Source organism: Rhinoderma darwinii, chromosome 2 (genome assembly GCF_050947455.1).
Source record: "Rhinoderma darwinii isolate aRhiDar2 chromosome 2, aRhiDar2.hap1, whole genome shotgun sequence".
NCBI lineage: Eukaryota > Metazoa > Chordata > Amphibia > Anura > Rhinodermatidae > Rhinoderma > Rhinoderma darwinii.
This window is the reverse complement of record NC_134688.1, coordinates 25,376,411-25,397,651: the sequence shown is the minus strand read 5'-3', so window position 1 is coordinate 25,397,651 and position 21,241 is coordinate 25,376,411. Positions and strand designations below refer to the sequence as shown.

Genomic DNA, 21,241 nt, shown 5'->3' with positions numbered 1-21,241 from the left:
GGGTGTGCGGTGTGGGCGGGGCCTGTCACTGCTGAGGTGTTCGGCCTGTGATTCTCTCCTGGTTTGGGACGTTACATGGCGGGTGAGATGTGCGGCTCTGGGTCAGATACCGCTCCGTGCTGTGATCTCTTCTCTCCACCATAGAAAGGAATAACGATTCATGAACAAGTGGCGGGAACCGCAGCCACAAAAATAAAACCACAATTCCGATAATCCGGCACATTGGTCTATGGGAGTGCCGGATTACTGGCTCTTCTGCACTATATAATGCGACGTACGTACAGACAGAATTACATCGATTCAGTGCAGACTTTATATAACGCAGTCAGTGACGTCACTCCATATGAATATAATGTAAACAACACATATAATGAAGTAGAAAAAAAAAACATCAATCCCCCACATAACGTCTACCGAATACAGGCGCAAAGCCGCAGAAACCAACCTCTATGACCGTTTACCAACCTTTTCAGGCTCAAGGCACCGCTGGGAAAAAAATATTTCCTCAGGGAACCACTAGCAAAAATTGTTTGCAAAACGACAAAAAAAACGGCTAAAAACAAGCACTACACGCTAAGGCGAAATTCACACGAACGTTTCCAAAAACGCAACGTATTGCGCGCGTTGCAGTTCCGTGTGTCATAAGTGGTGACTGCGGATCCGTCTGGTGATGGAAACGGAAACCCCTGGTTTCCGCCTGTCAGTTTGTGTCTGTTCAGGGTCCCGTTCCGATTGAAACCTCCGACGGAACGTCAGAACGGGACCCCAGCGCAGGTGTGAACGGAGCCTTAGTGGCATTATTATGATGTTGAAAGCTTTAGAGCTGGAAGAATTTTTCATTGCCCTTTGATAGCTGTAACTTTGTTCCATTTCTACGGCGATCGGATCAGTCTCTATATCCCGGAATACAAAGTATCTCTGAGGTTACCGCGTCATTGCGCCGTTCGCTTATTGAAAGTTCGGGTAATGGCTATTCACGGTATAGAAGAAATGCGAGTATTAATAGTCCTATAGCTGCAGGCGAGAGGGCGGAGTCATGTACCGCTATTACTAGGGGGCGCATGCGCAATGTAACCTTAGACGCGCATGCGCAGCTTCCGATATTCTGCGTCCTGCTGCCCTGAGTTACGAGAGACGCCGGACGTCCAGGGTTGAATAGGGCCTGATACCCAGCATAGGCAGCAGTGGCACCTGAGCTCTGGTGTCTGAGGGTTCACATGAGCATAATATGGGCGCATTTCTGTTCCCGCATTACGGCCACAATCCCGATCGCGCCTGTAATGCGGTCATATGATACCGGCTTGAGCTGCAGTGATATTATAATTCTGCTATTATTGTGTTTCTGTTCCATCGTTTTAGCGAGCGGTGGGGGTCTCAGCACCCGGACCCCCACCAAACAAAACTTCTGACATTTCTCTACGACGTATGAAAAGTTTTCGGAAAGTACAGTGACTCTCTAAGGCCCCATGCACACGAACGTAAAAACGCCCGTAATCATGGGCCGTAATTACGGGTCCATAGACTTCTATTGGCCACGGGTACCTCCCTGTATGCACGGGAAGGTGCCCGTGTCGTTGAAAAATATAGAACATGTCCTATTTTAGGCCGTAATTACGACACGGGCAGGCCCATAGAAGTCTATGGGGCTCCCGTAATTACGGGTGACTACGTGTGTGCACCAGTAATTACGGGAGCGTTGCTAGGAGATGTCAGGGGATAGTCACTGTCCAGGGTGCTGAAAGAGTTAAACGATCGGCAGTAACTTTTTCAGCACCCTGGACAGTGACTACCGATCACAATATAGATAAAGCTGTAAAAAAAAAAAGAAGACGTTCATACTTACCCAGAACTCCCTGCTTCTTCCTCCAGTCCGGCCTCCTGGGATGACATTGCAGCCCATGTGACCGCTGCAGCCAATCACAGGCTGCAGCGGTCACATGGACTGCCCCGTCATGTAGGGAGGTCGGGCTGGATGTCAGGAGAGGGACACGTCACCAAGAGAACGGGCGGTAAGTATGAATTTCTTTTACTTTTATTACGGAAAGGGCTGCCCCTTCTCTCTATCCTGCACTGATAGAGAGAAGGGGCTGCCGATTAGTGCAGTGTAAAAACGTGCCCGTAAATACGAGTGGAATACGGGTGACACCGGACCCGTATTTACGGGCACGGGTCCGTATATACTGGTGCAATACGGGTCGAATACGTGTGACCAAGGACCCGTATTTACGCCAGTATTAACGGACAGTAAAAAATACATCCGTGTGCATGAGGCCTAAGGGTGAGTTCACACGTAGCGTAAATACTGCGGATCATCCACAACGGATTTAGTTGCGGAAAATCTGCAGTATTATACAGTAGCAGCAGATTGGATGAGATTTAAACAAATTTCACCCACGCGCTGCATAAAGGATAAGCGGAAAAAATGCTCAGAAATTGACGCGGTGCCGTTTTTTATTCCGCAGCATGTCCATTGTATTTGTGTAATCGCTGCTTTTTTGTTTCTGATTTTCACCATTGAATTCAAGGTTGAGGTAAAACCTGCAACAAACTACCCAGAAAAATAAAAAATCTTATACTTACCCAGAATTCTATGCTTCTTCGTCCAGGCCGGCCTCCAGGGATGACCTTTCAGCCAATCACAGGCTGTAGCGGTCACATGGGATGATACGTCATCCCAGGGCTGCAGGACGCCGCAGGGACGCTTCACAAGAGTAAGTATCCATTTTTATTTTTTTTATCTGTGCAGTTTTCCACATCGGACATTCCGGCCAAAGGACTGCACCACAATTTGGTGCGGTTTCTCAGCCGGATTTCCTTGCGGCGACCAGTGTGTTTTTACGCAGCGTATCCGCCCTGTGTGAACATAACCTTCCAATTGCCTTCAATAGGAATAAGCGCAGTTAGTACATACAACGTTTTTTGTTTTTTTTTATACATGGACATAAAATACATTTTTTTCAGTCCGCAAATACGGATATGACGGCTACGGATATACATCCGTAGCCGTCCAAAATGGCGGACAAGAATAAGACATGTTCTATATTTTGCAGATCATTTCTACGGCACGGACATCCGTTGCTTATCTTCGGGATAGGTTATCAGTATTTGATTGGTTGCGGTCCGATCTGCAGTACCAGGCACAGACACCCATACAGATGAGGCGCTGTGTCTCTGTACACTACGCGGCGCCTTCATTCTGCTTATTTGAAAATCTCATTGTGTGATCACAATAAAAAACGAAATGAAAGATCTCCCTACATTATCCCCACCGCTGTCAAAGCGGTAAAAACCGTTACAATCAGCGCGTCCTAACGAACGGGGCCTAATATAATTTGCAGTGATCCTATACCTCCTTCTATGGGAAATGTGTTACCTCTTGGATAGGAAATGCCCAAGTAGACCCATGCCAAACATGAATGGCATTTTTGCAAATCTCTCATATCACCCAATGTTTATCTCACGATGGTGTTGGCACGGAACTGAGGGCATCAGAAGGGCAAGGAAGCGTAACCAACTCAGCTTTGACCTGGACAGTTAAGCCATTTTAAGTCGATTAGTTAAATATAGAGGTGTAGCTATAGGGTGCAGAGGTAGCAGTTGTACCCGGGCCCTGGTGCCCTAGAGGCCCCTCTGCCACGTAAGAAGACACCAGTATATATATAAATCTCCAGACTAATGTAAAAACGCATAGTCTTTACATTACAAAAGTTTTTATGGGGGGGGGGGGGTTATTTTATGTGTATTTTTTTATTACATTTATTTTTTTACCTTTGTTTCTTTGTTTGACCCAGGCAGCAGCCTTCCACTAATGGAATCCTTGCGATCATTTGATCAGTCACATGATCATCGGGACCAATAAAGGCAGCGGCGTTGTTTATGCAAATCCAGAGAAGACGGAAGAGGTAAAAATGGCCCCTGTCTTCTCTCCAGGGTCTCTAACTGCCGGGTCACCAAACTTTCAGCTGTGAATGCTCGGGCCGCCAGTTAAAGCCCGATCCGTATATATACTATGGCGCGGGCTTTAAGGAACTGGACCGCAAACCGTTTATATATGGCAGGCACCACATATGTGGGAAAAACTGGGGTTCGGCCACATACCTTTTTTTTTTTTGTAGAACCTGGTCGTAGATTTCTTTTTCAGTTGTCCCCCTAGCATGCCAGGCTACCGCAGCGGGCATATCATAGTAGGTTTGTCAGGTGATATGCACAATGCTCTTTCCCTGATATCGGACAAGGGATCGCTGACTGCGTCTGATGGACCACCTCCATAGCGCCACTATAAGGATTGCCAGGGACTACTCAAGTACATGACCCACAGCCAATAGCTGCAACAGGCCACGGCGGGAAAAAACTCCCCCCTTCCTAGCCCAAGGGGCACTGCCAGTCACAGCAACCCCATCAATCAATGCAGAATGCTGGAGCTATTTAGATGGTGTTCAAGGGAGAACATTCCCATGGGGCAGTAAGAGCTACCCCCAAAAATCACAACAAAAAATATATTATGTATCTCAATACCCAGGCAGTGGTTCTATGCAGAATCTCCGTATCTGCTGCACGGCGGGCCAGTTGCCAAGGAAATCCGACGTGCCCGGTGGCTGTAAGCAGGGAGTCACAATTGGGGGATCGGTGCTGGACCGGGATGAGGTGAGTAACAATCACCTGCTACATTTTATAAAAGTTACATTTTTAATTGGAAAATGTATTATCATTGTCTTTAAGAGTAGCGGGCGGGAGGGGGACACCTGTCCCTATGCTGTTGGGATACGTCTTACTCACTGCATTGATTTTAAAGTAACCCAATCAATGGAGATCAAGTACCCGGGTGATAAGGAAATATCACAGTGCAGCTGCCTCCGCCTCCTGTCATCCACACCTCGCGGCTTTCATCCAGATACTTGGGAACAGATTATGTTGCACTTTACGAGAAATAAAGACATGTGGCAAATAGATTTATTGTGTTCTTAAAGGAGACCTACCCAAAGAATAAAAATTTTGAAAAAATTCTGTGCTGAGATACCATCAGTTAAAGTTGCAGGCCCAAAGCCTGAGGCTGCACAGCTGAGAGATTCTGATGGCAACAGGTCCCCTCCTGAATTCTGTCAAATCAATAAATTCAACTTTCCTACTCCCCTAGATTGTCTGTACAGAGCAAGCAAACCTGTCGCAAATTCAGCTGGCAGCTGTGGGGGCATAGTCCGTACGTATAGTCAGGGTTTACAATGAAGAAAAATAATTCTGAGGTTCGCAAAACGCAACAGATCTCAAGTCTCTCCAACATTGCTACAATGAAATAGGCAAGTATGCTCCAAATGAATAATGTCCCCAAATATACACATAACTACTACCAACTAAGCCAGGAGGTAGATATTGTTGTTGTACCCACTAAAGGCCCCATCATATCTATCATCTATCTATCTCATATCTATCTATCTATCTATCTATCTATCTATCTATCTATCTATCTATCTCATATCTATCTATCTATCTATCTATCTATCTATCTATCTATCTATCTATCTATCTATCTATCTATCTATCTATCTATCTATCTATCTATCATCTATCTATCTATCATCTATCTATCTATCTATCTATCTATCTATCTATCTATCTATCTATCTATCTATCTATCTATCTATCTATCTATCATCTATCTATCGAGCTATCTCATATCTATCTATCTATCTATCTATCTATCTATCTATCTATCTATCTATCTCATATCTATCTATCTATCTATCTATCTATCTATCTATCTATCTCATATCTATCTCTCTATCTATCTATCTATCTCATATCTATCTATCTATCTCATATCTATCTATCTATCTCATATCTATCTATCTCATATCTATCTATCTATCTATCTATCTATCTATCTATCTATCTCATATCTATCTATCTATCTCATATCTATCTATCTATCTATCTATCTATCTATCTATCTATCTATCTATCTATCTATCTATCTATCTATCTATCTATCTATCTATCTCATATCTATCTATCTAATATCTATCTATCTATCTATCTCATATCTATCTATCTATCTATCTATCTATCTATCTCATATCTATCTATCTCATATCTATCTATCTATCGAGCTATCTCATATCTATCTATCTATCTCATATCTATCTATCTATCTATCTCATATCTATCTATCTAATATCTATCTATCTATCTCATATCTATCTATCTATCTCATATCTATCTATCTATCTATCTATCTATCTCATATCTATCTATCTCATATCTATCTATCTATCTCATATCTATCTATCTATCTATCTATCTATCTATCTATCTATCTATCTATCTATCTCATATCTATCTATCTATCTATCTCATATCTATCTATCTCATATCTATCTATCTCATATCTATCTATCTATCTATCTATCTATCTATCTATCTATCTATCTATCTATCTATCTATCTATCTATCTATCCATCTATCTATCTATCTATCTATCTATCTATCTATCTATCTCATATCTATCTATCTATCTCATATCTATCTATCTATCTATCTCATATCTATCTATCTAATATCTATCTATCTATCTCATATCTATCTATCTATCTATCTATCTCATATCTATCTATCTATCTATCTATCTATCTATCTATCTATCTATCTATCTATCTATCTATCTATCTATCTCATATCTATCTATCTATCTCATATCTATCTATCTATCTATCTATCTATCTATCTATCTATCTATCTATCTATCTATCTCATATCTATCTATCTATCTATCTATCTATCTATCTATCTATCTATCTATCTATCTATCTATCTATCTATCTATCTATCTATCTCATATCTATCTATCTATCTATCTCATATCTATCTATCTATCTATCTCATATCTATCTATCTCATATCTATCTATCTCATATCTATCTATCTATCTATCTATCTATCTATCTATCTATCTATCTATCTATCTATCTATCTATCTATCTATCTATCTATCTATCTATCTATCTGTCTCTCTCATATCTATCTATCTATCTATCTCATATCTATCTATCTATCTATCTATCTATCTATCTATCTATCTATCTATCTATCTATCTATCTATCTATCTATCTATCTATCTATCTATCTATCTATCTATCTATCTATCTATCTATCTATATTATCTATCTACCTCAGATCTGTCTATTTACCTGTCTGTCTATCTCTCATATTATCGATCTCTTTTAATCTCTTAGTTTATCACTATTTTTGTATAGCAGAAAAAAATCTGAGATCAACTTTCCTGACTTTCTACGGATTTCATAAAGATAATGTTCGTTAAATGAAGCCTTAACAGGGTATTCCCAACATAGACATTATGGAAAATCCACAGGATGGGGACCTCCTGCCTGAATGCATGTAGAGGTGGCCGTGCACATAGAAGCAAAGTGTTTCCGTAACTCCAAAAGAAAATAAATGGAGCGCTGCACGTTTGCGTGGCCACCGTTCTATCCGTTCCCTGTCTGGATGTGGCAGCCAGTGTCTACTTCATCTTCATATTCTGGAGATAGCTGCAGGTCACCTAGCTGGGGCCCGCACCTACTGGACATTTATAGCAGATCCTATGGATATGCCACAGATGTCGATGATGGCCAGGAATACCCCTTTAATAGTGTGCTTCATATAGACCCCGTTATTGTGAGTTTAGCCCTCACAAATCTGGAGGATTTTGTCCTACATTCTGTTTATTGTGTCCTACGTTCTGGTATTAGTTTTTATGGTCCTCACACTGTCGAGATAAATAATGAAATAGTGACTCGGCAGGGTTAAAGGCGTTGTAAAAGATAATAGTGCCACTTTTATCCATGAGTTGTATCTGGTATTGCAGCTCAGTCCCTTTCACAGCAAGCAGAGATCTTGAAAACAGTAAGGAATTGATACAGGTAGTATATTGGAAAACTGTATAACTCTTCATTTTACAATGAACACGCTTTATTTGCTGAAACCATAATATTCCTTTAATGCAATGGCATATATAGAGGACAGGGAGCCCCACAGCAAAGATAAAAAAAATTAGAACCCTCTCAGATGCGCTTGACACCAGCAGACAGGAGCTCCTGTTCTTATAAGATGTCCCAGTGCAGCTTCTCACCCCCCATTATACCAACCTGGACTAGGCCTCCTCTCTTCCAGGGCCCCATAGCAGCCATGCAAGCTGTCTCCATGGTGTGTGTGTGTGTGTGTGTGTATGTATGTATACATATATATGCGCCATGGAGGCAGCTCGCGTGGCTGCTATGGGGCCCTGGAAGAGAGGAGGCCAAGTATATATATATCTCCTTGGTATAACATGAGGCATAAACCAGGCTGATCCAGAATGTGCTTCTAGGAGGAAAACAATTTACATAACATATTTATGGTTTTCCAAAAAATAAGCATGAAAATCAAACCGCCTGACTGTGGTGTCATCTGGATCACATGTTTGTCATATATTCCCTGTACGAGCACGCTACTACTTATATACAGAGTCATCTGAATGTAATTCTCCTTCTCATGGTAAATATTGATTTGATAGAGAAAACTGCCCCCCATTTATTATAACACGCACTTCACCCCATTCATTATAACACGCACTTCACCCCATTCATTATAACACACACTTCACCCCATTCATTATGACATGAACTTCACCCCATTCATTATAACATGAACTTCACCCCATTCATTATAACATGAACTTCACCCCATTCATTATAACAAGATCACCCCATTCATTCTAACACAATCTTCACCCCATTCATTATAACACACGATCTTCACCCCATTTATTATAACACGATCTTCACCCCATTTATTATAACATGATCTTCACCCCATTCATTATAACACGATCTTCATCCGATTCATTATAACACGCACTTCGCCCCATTTATTATAACACGCACTTCACCCAATTCATTATAACACGCACTTCACCCCATTCATTATAACAAGATCACCCCATTCAAACACAATCTTCACCCCATTCATTATAACACACACTTCACCCCATTCATTATAACAAGATCTTCACCCCATTCATTATAACACGATATTCACCCGATTCATTATAACACGATCTTCGCCCCATTTATTATAACACGCACTTCGCCTCATTTATTATAACACGCACTTCGCCCCATTCATTATAACACGATCTTCACCCCATTTATTGTAACACCATCTTCACCCCATTCATTATAACACCATCTTCACCCCATTCATTATAACACCATCTTCACCCCATTTATTGTAACACGCACTTCACCCAATTCATTATAACATGATCTTCACCCAATTCATTATAACATGATCTTCACCCAATTCATTATAACAGGATCTTCACCCCATTTATTATAACAAACACTTCACCCCATTCATTATAACAAGATCACCCCATTTATTATAACAGGATCTTCACCCCATTTATTATAACACGCACTTCACCCCATTCATTATAACACCATCTTCGCCCCATTCATTATAACACCATCTTCGCCCCATTTATTATAACATGATCTTCACCCCATTTATTATAACACGATCTTCACCCCATTTATTATAAAACGCTCATTCATTATATCAAAACACGTTCTTATTGTCATAGTATTTATTGTCAGTGCTAATAATATATAATATATACATGTTACACACATGTTACACTCCTATGAATGAAAAATGATAGCATACAATAAAAATATCATGAAATTCACGATGTCTTTATATAAAATATCCTCTCCCACCGTGCAGCATCGGGGATACAGTTCACATAGGGAGCAGTTCACAAATTACAGGCTTCAAAAATGTGTTGTGACAAACAAGGTGTACATAATGCAGAGCCCCCCTACAGCTGCTATGTGGAGATGGGGGCCCGATGGACGCCCCTCTTCACAGATTCTGCAATGTCAGCGAACAAGGGAAGGGAGAACCAGCCCGGGGGCTATACTATCTGGGTGTGCCCCCACCTCATGAACAATGCTCCCATCTGTCTTCAAACTAATCGTTCCTGATGCAGCATCCTACAATATGACTCTGACCAAGTACAGCCTCCAGACATCTCACTCCACCCTAGTACAGCCTGAGCACCATCCACACATCTCACTCCACCCTAGTACAGCCTCATGCAGCATCCAAACATCTCACTCCACCCTAGTACAGCCTGAGCACCATCCACACATCTCACTCCACCCTAGTACAGCCTCATGCAGCATCCAAACATCTCACTCCACCCTAGTACAGCCTCATGCAGCATCCAAACATCTCACTCCACCCTAGAACAGCCTCCTGCAGCATCCAGACATCTCACTCCACCCTAGTACAGCCTCATGCAGCATCCAGACATCTCACTCCACCCTAGTACAGCCTCATGAAGCATCCAGACATCTTACTACAGCCTGAGCAGCATCCAGACATCTCACTCCACCCTAGTACAACCTGAGCAGCATCCAGATATCTCACTCCACCCTAGTACAGCCTCATGCAGCATCCAGACATCTCACTCCACCCTAGTACAGCCTCATGCAGCATCCAGACATCTAACTCCACCCTAGTACAGCCTGAGCAGCATCCAGACATCTCACGCCACCCTAGTACAGCCTCATGCAGCATCCAGACATCTCACTCCACCCTAGTACAGCCTCATGCAGCATCCAGACATCTCACTCCACCCTTGTACAGCCTCATGCAGCATCCAGACATCTCACTCCACCCTAGTACAGCCTCATGCAGCATCCAGACATCTCACTCCACCCTAGTACAGCCTCATGAAGCATCCAGACATCTTACTCCACCCTAGTACAGCCTGAGCAGCATCCAGACATCTCACTCCACCCTAGTACAACCTGAGCAGCATCCAGATATCTCACTCCACCCTAGTACAGCCTCATGCAGCATCCAGACATCTCACTCCACCCTAGTACAGCCTCATGCAGCATCCAGACATCTAACTCCACCCTAGTACAGCCTGAGCAGCATCCAGACATCTCACGCCACCCTAGTACAGCCTCATGCAGCATCCAGACATCTCACTCCACCCTAGTACAGCCTCATGCAGCATCCAGACATCTCACTCCGCCCTAGTACAGCCTCATGCAGCATCCAGACATCTCACTCCACCCTTGTACAGCCTCATGCAGCATCCAGACATCTCACTCCACCCTAGTACAGCCTCATGCAGCATCCAGACATCTCACTCCACCCTAGTACAGCCTCATGCAGCATCCAGACATCTCACTCCACCCTAGTACAGCCTCATGCAGCATCCAGACATCTCACTCCACCCTTGTACAGCCTCATGCAGCATCCAGACATCTCACTCCACCCTAGTACAGCCTCATGCAGCATCCAGACATCTCACTCCACCCTAGTACAGCCTCATGAAGCATCCAGACATCTTACTCCACCCTAGTACAGCCTGAGCAGCATCCAGACATCTCACTCCACCCTAGTACAACCTGAGCAGCATCCAGATATCTCACTCCACCCTAGTACAGCCTCATGCAGCATCCAGACATCTCACTCCACCCTAGTACAGCCTCATGCAGCATCCAGACATCTAACTCCACCCTAGTACAGCCTGAGCAGCATCCAGACATCTCACGCCACCCTAGTACAGCCTCATGCAGCATCCAGACATCTCACTCCACCCTAGTACAGCCTCATGCAGCATCCAGACATCTCACTCCGCCCTAGTACAGCCTCATGCAGCATCCAGACATCTCACTCCACCCTTGTACAGCCTCATGCAGCATCCAGACATCTCACTCCACCCTAGTACAGCCTCATGCAGCATCCAGACATCTCACTCCACCCTAGTACAGCCTCATGCAGCATCCAGACATCTCACTCCACCCTAGTACAGACTGAGCACCATCCAGACATCTCACTCCACCCTAGTACAGCCTCATGCAGCATCCAGACATCTAACACCACCCTAGTACAGCCTCATGCAGCATCCAGACATCTCACTCCACCCTTGTACAGCCTCATGCAGCATCCAGACATCTCACTCCACCCTAGTACAGCCTCATGAAGCATCCAGACATCTTACTCCACCCTAGTACAACCTGAGCAGCATCCAGACATCTCACTCCACCCTAGTACAGCCTCATGCAGCATCCAGACATCTCACTCCACCCTAGTACAGCCTCATGCAGCATCCAGACATCTCACTCCACCCTAGTACAGCCTCATGCAGCATCCAGACATCTCACTCCACCCTAGTACAGCCTCATGCAGCATCCAGACATCTCACTCCACCCTAGTACAGCCTCATGCAGCATCCAGACATCTAACACCACCCTAGTACAGCCTCATGCAGCATCCAGACATCTCACTCCACCCTAGTACAGCCTCATGCAGCATCCAGACATCTAACACCACCCTAGTACAGCCTCATGCAGCATCCAGACATCTCACTCCACCCTTGTACAGCCTCATGCAGCATCCAGACATCTAACACCACCCTAGTACAGCCTCATGCAGCATCCAGACATCTCACTCCACCCTAGTACAGCCTCATGCAGCATCCAGACATCTAACACCACCCTAGTACAGCCTCATGCAGCATCCAGACATCTCACTCCACCCTTGTACAGCCTCATGCAGCATCCAGACATCTAACACCACCCTAGTACAGCCTCATGCAGCATCCAGACATCTCACTGCACCCTTGTACAGCCTCATGCAGCATCCAGCCATTGGACTCCACTCAAGTACTATCTAGCGTATTTCCATCCCTCGTCCCCTCTAGTACTGCCTCATGCAGCATCCTGTAATCTGACTGTGATTCAGTACCGCCACCTGCAACATCCAGTCATCCGACCCCACCTGATCCAGCCTTATGGAACATCCTGACATCTGATCCCTGATAACAGATACAGTAGGGGAATATCCTGCCCATACGCTTTTGATAGCTGTTGGACGAACGCTTATTTAGCCAACAGCTTCCTGGGACGAAATCAGCGAGTTCGGACAACTTTCATCTAATGTGCATGGGCAACTTCAAAGTTTATAGAGATTGGGGGTAGATGGGACTAGTACAAGATGTATGATAGACCTTGTGGTAGTGAATTCCAGAGGAGGGGAGGAGTACAGGAGAAGTCTTAAAGGCAAGAGTATGAGGAGATAAGAGAAGAGTTGGGTGTGTTGCAGGGGGGGGGGGGGTATTTGGAATTTAGTGCAGAAATGTTTGTAGGGGCTAATTTGTCAGAAACAAAAAAATGTGTTTCCTGGGTAAATAAGAATCAGTGAGGTGAGAGGCAGTGGAAGCAGGACTGTTTTTTTTAGAGAATGGGGCCCTGAGTAACAAGGAAAATAGCCCTCCTACCCGCTTGCAATTTTTAGGCCTCATGCACACGAGCGTATCCGATTCACGCACGTGAATCAGGTCCGTGTGTGTGGTGTTATGCATCAGTGTGCTTTGCGACTGACATGCGTTATTCACACACTCGCAAAGCACTTTTTTTATCATTTGTTTTTCAACTGAATTGATGCGCAAATCACGCACGAAACACGCATGCGTGTGTGTTGCGTGGTTTTCACGCACCCATTGACTTCAATGAGCGCAAAGGTTTCGTGATAACGCACCAATACAGGACATGCAGTGAGTTTCACGCAGCGGACTCTCGCAAATCACGCATGTGTTAACGTCCCCATTGAAATCAATGGGTCCATGTGCTGTGCGTTGTTTCAATGTGACGCGATTCACGCTCGTGTGACGGGGGCCTTAGACAGTTTTTCTTGTCATTTTAGCCCACGTAATACCACCATATAGTGCCCAAATAATGAGCAGTATCAAAATAATGCTCCCTTAAAAAGCCAGCATAATAGTATGCTATAAATCTTGCATAATACTAGAATTCAATTCCCGAATAATATCACCGTACAACGCTAAATAATAAAGAGTGATTTTAGTTTGTTCCTGGGGTTCCGGTCCTCGGAGCCCCTTAGGAAATGGGGGCACTGGGCAGTTTCTCAGTTAGCCACCCCCTAAAACCGGCCCTGCGTTGGGAAGCAAGAGTAGAGGTGGAGTAGCCGAGCAGCAGCGTTGAACATTTGGAGGGGTGCGTGGGTTTGATGGTTGTCCACCACGGAGGGTGTTACCGTAATCCAACTGGGATATAACGAAGGCGTCTACAGTCTTGAGGCAGATGAATGGCGGCAACAGAAGATGGTAAGTGATTGGGCGTATGGTCTTAAAGACAGAGCAGAGTTAAATGTTACCCTCTAAGCAGCGGGCCTGCGAGACAGGCGATAGTTTGGAATGATGCACTATAATGTTTAGTTTGGATAGGGGGGATGAGAAAACCATAAGAGTTAATGGGTTGGCCAAGCCCATAGGTATAAATGGAGAAGAAGCGAGCTAGAAAGATAGCGGTCGAGATAGAAACATGAGACACAGAGACAAAAAGCGAGCGGGAGGTGTAGATGTTGTGTAAGAGGGGCAGACTAATGTTTGACCAGAAGGGTACAAGGAAGTTCAAGAGAGTGATGTGTCTGTGATGTCCAAAAGTGTGGACAGGTCTAGGAGGAGGAGTATGGAGAAGTGTCACTGAGATTTAGCAGTTAGGTGATCATCAGTGACAATGGTGAGGGCGGTTTCATGGCCAGGTAGGATTGAAAGCCAGACTGTAGTAGTGATCGAAAAAAAAGGAATTTGAGGAGAGTTTAGAAGACAACGGGAGGAGAGAGTCGGAGCATTAGCTGAAAAAAGCTGTGGGGGTCCATAGATGGTTTCTTGAGTATAAGCGTTCTGGTGGCACAGTGGAAAGGGAAAAGGACAATGGCAGTTAAAGGGGCTTTAGATAACCCCTTATATGCCCTATTAACGCATATGGATGTAATAAAGGGGAGGTTCCAGTTTGGCTCCCCCTCCCACATTAGCCAGAGGGTAGGGACTTTAAAGGGATATACCCATCTTAAATTCAATGAATTCTGATCAGGAGCAGACAAGAGGCTGGACTGCAGGGAAGAGAATATAATATACATAAAAAAAATCCGGAGCTTTAATAAAATAAATGTAACATTTTGCTTATAGGTTATATTCTAGCATCTTCTTTGGTAGATCAGGAGAATAAGTACCTTCCGAGTGCCATTACACACAGCGTCTCACACTGCCAACCATGTTTCAAGGTTAGATATTGACTTACAGGGTGACCACCTATAGGTGGCACTAGAGGAGAGCTAATTTGCATATAAAGTCCTAGTTACAGGCTGAATTATTTCGAATAAGCAAAATCAACAGCGCCACCTGCAGGTGCTAGTTCTAGTTGCAGATGAAAATCCTTCACAGTAAGCTAAAGCAACAGTGCCACCTGTAGGTACCATACAAAAATACATCAACAGTTTTTATGCTACATTCATTTACTTTTAGAAACAAGATGTCAAAATGTAACTTTTCTATATATAGCCCCTTAAAAAAAATATAGTTCAGATACTAAAAGGTAAAATATGTTAATGTTCTTTGTTCCTCTTCTATTTGTCATTGAGTCACCTCATCAAGATCGGCCTTCTCATCCTTGGCAATGTCTCAGAATATCTCCAGTGTATAGATATTGTGCTTGTAAACATACAACAGTAAAGTGCAAATGCATGCTCTATCCCCAGGCACTTCTCATGTCCCCAGTCACCGTCTCATATACTGTTCATTGGGATGGAACCATTATTGATTGTGCTATAATGCATTTTGTTCTTTCGACAGCTGAGAATGGAGAGGACCACCACCAGAACTACTAGAAGAACCACACCAATGCCCAACAGAGAGAGCAGGGCGCTATGTGCCTGGCCAACTGTAAGGACTCTTCCAAGGAATGGCACTCCATCCAGGCCATCAGAATCTACAATGAAAATATGTAATCAATGAATATGTGGACACCAGGAACAATGTTCTTAATTTAATTTTTTAGCAGGAAGGACTCTTACCTAATGTAACAGGGTCTTCCTGTTGACCTAAAAAAAAAAAAAAAAAAATACATTATAGCTGTTTTTGAATATAGGGAAAATTTTCTACCTTTGAGTTGTAAGAGGAGACAAACAACGTGCCCTCATATCAGTGAAGGGGGGGTTACGGTTACTTTGAACCATCACGGGAGAGAAGAGTCATTTTGTTTTTGTTATGGGACACTCGCTACTTCATGTTTTTCCACCACATAAGTAGATACATGTACATTGTTAATGGTTATCTGGATTCTATATCCCAATTTAAATACCCTATTAGGCAATACTAGGTTACTGAAGGGGGTCCCCATTTCAGGATCCTCATCTATCAGCTAGGCTGAAGAGTGACTACAATGTGTGTCTCTCATTCTAGAGGACCCAGCATGTCTATACAATAAACAGACACCCCATTGATTTCAATGAGCACTGTGTAATACTTAATTTCCCCTGTGGTGGTGCTGCAGGAGAACTGAAAACTTGCTTCTGGGTTTACGCAGATTGCTCGTTGGGTTCCCAGCAGCAGGACAATCTGTGATCAGCTTCTCATGGACATATGCGTCTAAAGGCCCTTTTATACGAGCCAATGATCGTTCCCGATCATTGCTGATGATTGAGCAACTGCTCGTTCATCGGCTAATCTGCTCGATTATGTGGCAAATAAAATGGTCACTAGTCGGCAGCACATCTTCCTGTGTACATCTCTGTAATGCTTACCCGACTTCTCCTTCACAGTAAAAGTTGTTTCCATGCCAGCATGAATGTGATCTGAGACATGGCAGTGAAGCAACCAGGTCCCAGGATTACCAGCAACCAGTTCTATTGTCTGAAACGTCCCAGGAAAAAGGTCGAACACATCTGCTCGGTGGGTCTTGTCTTTCTAAAATGATTGCAAAAATAATCCAATTATTTATTGCCCATTTTTTTTAAATCTCCCACTTATTGTAAACAGAACATATTCACTCTTATCACTCCGCTGTATGAAAATTATTTTGCATAATTACATATAGAATTTATCTACAAAAACAGTTGTGATACTTTGTAATTACATAACATTACTTATCTTGTACTGATCCTGAGTGATAGCCTGTGCAATACTTCAGAGCTGCATTCACAATTCTGCAGGCTTCAGAGCTGAACTCTCCCAGCATTCCTTGCCGTCTCAATGTCTGCACACACGGCTTGTTCTGGTGATTTGCATTCTGGGAAGTGTATAGTCATCTGATGTAGAAAAAACTTCCTCCTGTATTATAGGAGCTTAGCTAAGCTATTAGAAGTGTGTCTGACAACAAGGTTGTCGACTGTTTCTAATAACCAGAAGAATTGCGAATGCAGCTCTGGAGTATAATACAGGCTGTAACTCAGAATCAGTATAAGATAAGTAATGTAATATATTTACAGATATGCTCAACGTTTTATATACATTATATCTAAGCAGTTAAATAGTACGAGAGGCTAAACATCTGAGATTTACAATGGATTTAAAATAATGTTTTCCCCTAATTTCCTTCTTAAACAACATATGAAGCCATAAAGAACTAAAAAATGATGCCAGATCCTCCGAATCAACGGCTGGAGGCTACGATATCTCAGTCATTTCACAAATTCCTTGCATGTTCATTCAGTACAAACTGGTAAAACAGGTTAACACGGCGAATAAGAGAGCGACGGCGACCTTTGTGCACTCAAATGTGAACCGCGTCAGATAATATTCATATGCAGATTATGAACTTTCACTAGATATTATAGATGTCAAGAGAGATTGGCCACTACAATACTAATCATTAGGAAAATATATGTCCAAAATGATAGATAGATAGATAGATAGATAGATAGATAGATAGATAGATAGATAGATAGATAGATAGATAGATAGATAGATAGATAGATAGATAGATAGATAGATAGATAGATAGATATGAGATAGATATGAGATAGATAGATAGATAGATAGATAGATAGATAGATAGATAGATAGATAGATAGATAGATAGATAGATAGATAGATAGATAGATAGATAGATAGATAGATAGATAGTGACACTGCAGCAAGTTATTCGAGTCAAGATAAGGATTGCTACTACTATAGAGTAGGGAAAAACCACAAGAGAAGTCTGGGAGTTTACTTTTGTTCCAATAGACACTCAGTCACTTAGTGTCAAAAGCCCTGAAGCCCACTCTCAAATTCCTTAACCCCTTAAGGACGCAGCCTAGTTTGGGCCTTAACACTCAGAGCCCATTTTTCAAATCGGACATATTTTACTTTATGTGGTAATAACTTCGGAAAGCTTAAACCTACCCAAGCGATTCTGAGATTGTTTTCTCGTGACACATTGGGCTTCATGTTCGTGGTAAAATTTGGTCGATATATTCAGTGTTTATTTGTGAAAAATAGCAAGATTTACAGAAAATTTGAAAAACATAGCATTTTTCAGAATTTAAATGCATCTGCTTGTAAGGCAGATGGTTATACCACACAAAATAGTTACTAGTTCACATTTCCCATATGTCTACTTTAGATTGGCAGCGTTTTTTGAACATTATTTTATTTTTCTTGGACGTTACAAGGCTTAGAACATAAACAGCAATTTCTCATATTTTTAAGAAAATTTCAAAAGCCTTTTTTTAGGTACCTGTTGAGTTTTGAAGTGGCTTTGAGGGGCCTATGTATTAGAAACCCTGATAAAACACCCCATTTTAAAAACGAAACCCCTCAAAGTATTCAAAACAGCATTTAGAAAGTTTATTAACCCTTCAGGCATTTCACAGGAATTAAAGCAAAGTGGAGGTGACATTTTTCTTGCAGAAATTAAATTTTATTTCATTTTTTCTGTAACAGAAGGTTTTACCAGAGAAACACGACTAAATATGTATTGTCCAGATTCTGCAGTTTTTAGAAATGTCCCACATGTGGCTCTACTGCGCTCGTGGACTAAAACACAAGCCAAAGAAGCACCTAGTGCATTTTGTGGCCTCTTTTTTATTAGAATATATTTTAGGCAGCATGCCGGGTTTGAAGAGGTGTTGAGGTATCAAAACAGTAGGAATCCCCCAATAGTGACCCCATTTTGGAAACTACACCCCTCAAGGAATTCATGTATGGTTGTTGTTACCATTTTTACCCCAAAGTTTTTTCACAGCACGTATTTGAATTGGGCTGTGAAATAAAAAAAAAAATGACATTTGTTTCAATAAGATGTCATTTTTGACCAAAATTTCTTATTTTCACAAGAAACAAAATTCCCCATGCGTCAATACCACATTTGTGGTGATAAACTGCCGTTTGGGCTCATGGGAGGGCTCAGAAGGGATGGAGCGCTTTGTGTTCTTTGGAGTCCAGATTTTGCTGGATTGGTTTTCAGGTGCCATGTCGCATTTGCGCCCCAGAGGTATCAAAGCAATAGAAACCCCAAAAATTAGTTTCTTGATAACCACCTCTTGAAATTCCAGGAAAGTTCCCGTCTGGCCTGTACATCGACGTAGCACATACACATTGTACAATGCCATCTGTATGATGTGCCCGGCCAGCTTCTTATACCACACCGCATGGCGCTGTAGGGCTTGATCTGACAAGTCCACCCCTCCAATGTACCTATTGTAGTCCAGGATGCAGTCTGGTTTGGGGGTCTCTGTACTGGTACCTCGTACTGGCACATGGGTACTGGTGTGACATCTCTCTTGTCCTTGTACTTGACACACAATATGTTGCTGCTAGATTGTGCCCTGCTCTCACCCCTTCTGAGTGTTTGCCCTGCAGAGTCTTAGGGAGGCCTCTCAGGTTTCTTCTAGCAGTGCCGCATGCCGCAGGACTTCTGGAAGCGAGGCAGTTGAAGAGTGGGACGCTGGTATAAAAATTATCCAGGTAGAGTTGGTAACCCTGGTCCAGTAAGGGGGGGGGGGCATTCTGGGGACTGAATACTGGTGTCCTTCCCTTCATATATCCTAAACCTGTAGGTATACCCTGATGCACTCTCGCAGCTTATACATCTTCACGCCATACCTTGCCCTCTTACCCGGCAGGTACTCGCGGAATTGAAGCCTCCCTTTAAAATGTACAAAGGACTCATCAATAGAAATACACTTCTCGGGGGTGTATGCTTGGGAAAACCGGGCACTGAAACGGTCTAATAGGGGTCTCCGTTTATACAAACGGTCAAAACTGGGGTCATCTCGGGGTGGGCACGGCTCATTATCGGCATAATGTAAGAAGCAAAGTATTGCCTCATAACGCATCCTGGACATGGCCATACGCTACATCGGGGTGTGGTATTACAGGTCAGGTATATATTTTTTTATTTTATATGTTTTATATAGAAAAAAATTGAAAACAAAATCCCCAAGGACCAAGAAATTTGGTCCTGAAGACTGAAAAGTGGTCAGTGATAGGAGATCACTGACCAAAAACGTGGGGGGGAACTCAAGGAGGAAGGGACCAGGAGTGGGTAGTGGATGGGAAGGTGGGAAGCAAAAAAAGTGCTTTTTGTAACCTTTTTTTCACTTCTCTCTTCTGTCTCTCCGCTCACAACTGATCTGAACGCCTCGCTAACTCCAACAGAGGCGTTCAGGGCGGTTGCAGCAGGATGTGATGTCAGGGAGAGGAAGTGAAGAGACCGATCACGGCTATTGGTTAGTTAGTCACTGACTAGCCAATTGCGGCGATCGCCGAGGCGGTACCATAGCAACTGGTCCTGGCACATTAAGCTGTGATAGCCTGCTGTCGGAAACAGCAGCTATCACAGCTTATGAACGCGCGGGGCGCGAGCACCACTGTGATGAATGCAGGACATACTATTAGGTCATGGAGCGCGAACGATATAGCTACCCTGACCTGATAGTACGTCCAGCAGCGGGAAGGGGTTAAAGCAACAGCCCCTTTTAGATGGGCAGTTTTGGCTATGATATACTAGTCCTTCTCAATGAGTTAGAATATCATCAAGAAGTTAATTTATTTCAGTAATTCAACTCAAAAAGTGAAACTCATATATTCTATATATTCATTACCCACAGAGGGATCTATTTCCAGCATTATTTTCTTTTAATGTTGATGATTATGGGAACAGTTAATGAAAACCAAAAATTTAGTGTCTCAGAAAATTAGAATATTATATAAGCCCAATTTCAAAAATAATTTTTAATACCAAACTGTTGGCCTACTGAAAAGTATGTACAGTATCTGCCCTCAATACTTGGTCTGGGCTCCGACTCTGTATGAATTACTGCATCAATGCGGCGTGGCATGGAGGCGATCAGCCTGTGGCACTGCTGAGGTGTTATCAATGCGGCATGACATGGAGGAG

The 21,241-nt window shown here is 43.0% G+C and overlaps 1 protein-coding gene and 1 long non-coding RNA gene across 3 annotated transcripts in view; one reads left to right on the top strand and one right to left on the bottom strand.

The window, feature by feature from the left end:
• Positions 1-11: 11 nt before the first annotated feature.
• On the top strand, positions 12-16,370 carry LOC142742068 (uncharacterized). Of its 2 annotated transcripts, XR_012881280.1 has the most exons (5): positions 27-82; positions 2,607-2,711; positions 3,792-3,902; positions 5,135-5,294; positions 15,712-16,370. It is a non-coding gene; the product is annotated as an uncharacterized LOC142742068 (long non-coding RNA). The 2 variants fall into 2 exon arrangements; XR_012881281.1 differs by lacking the exons at positions 2,607-2,711; positions 3,792-3,902; positions 5,135-5,294 and having other exon boundaries at positions 12-82.
• The window catches only part of HEPHL1 (hephaestin like 1), an 84,024-nt gene continuing 75,333 nt past the window's right edge, over positions 12,551-21,241 (bottom strand). Inside the window, exons 18-20 of the mRNA XM_075851483.1 lie at positions 16,662-16,824; positions 15,933-15,959; positions 12,551-15,847 (exon numbers count right to left, since the gene is read on the bottom strand). Of these exons, the coding sequence (XP_075707598.1) occupies positions 15,645-15,847; positions 15,933-15,959; positions 16,662-16,824 (393 nt within the window). The 3' untranslated portion in view covers positions 12,551-15,644. The remainder of the gene's footprint in view (positions 15,848-15,932; positions 15,960-16,661; positions 16,825-21,241) is intronic.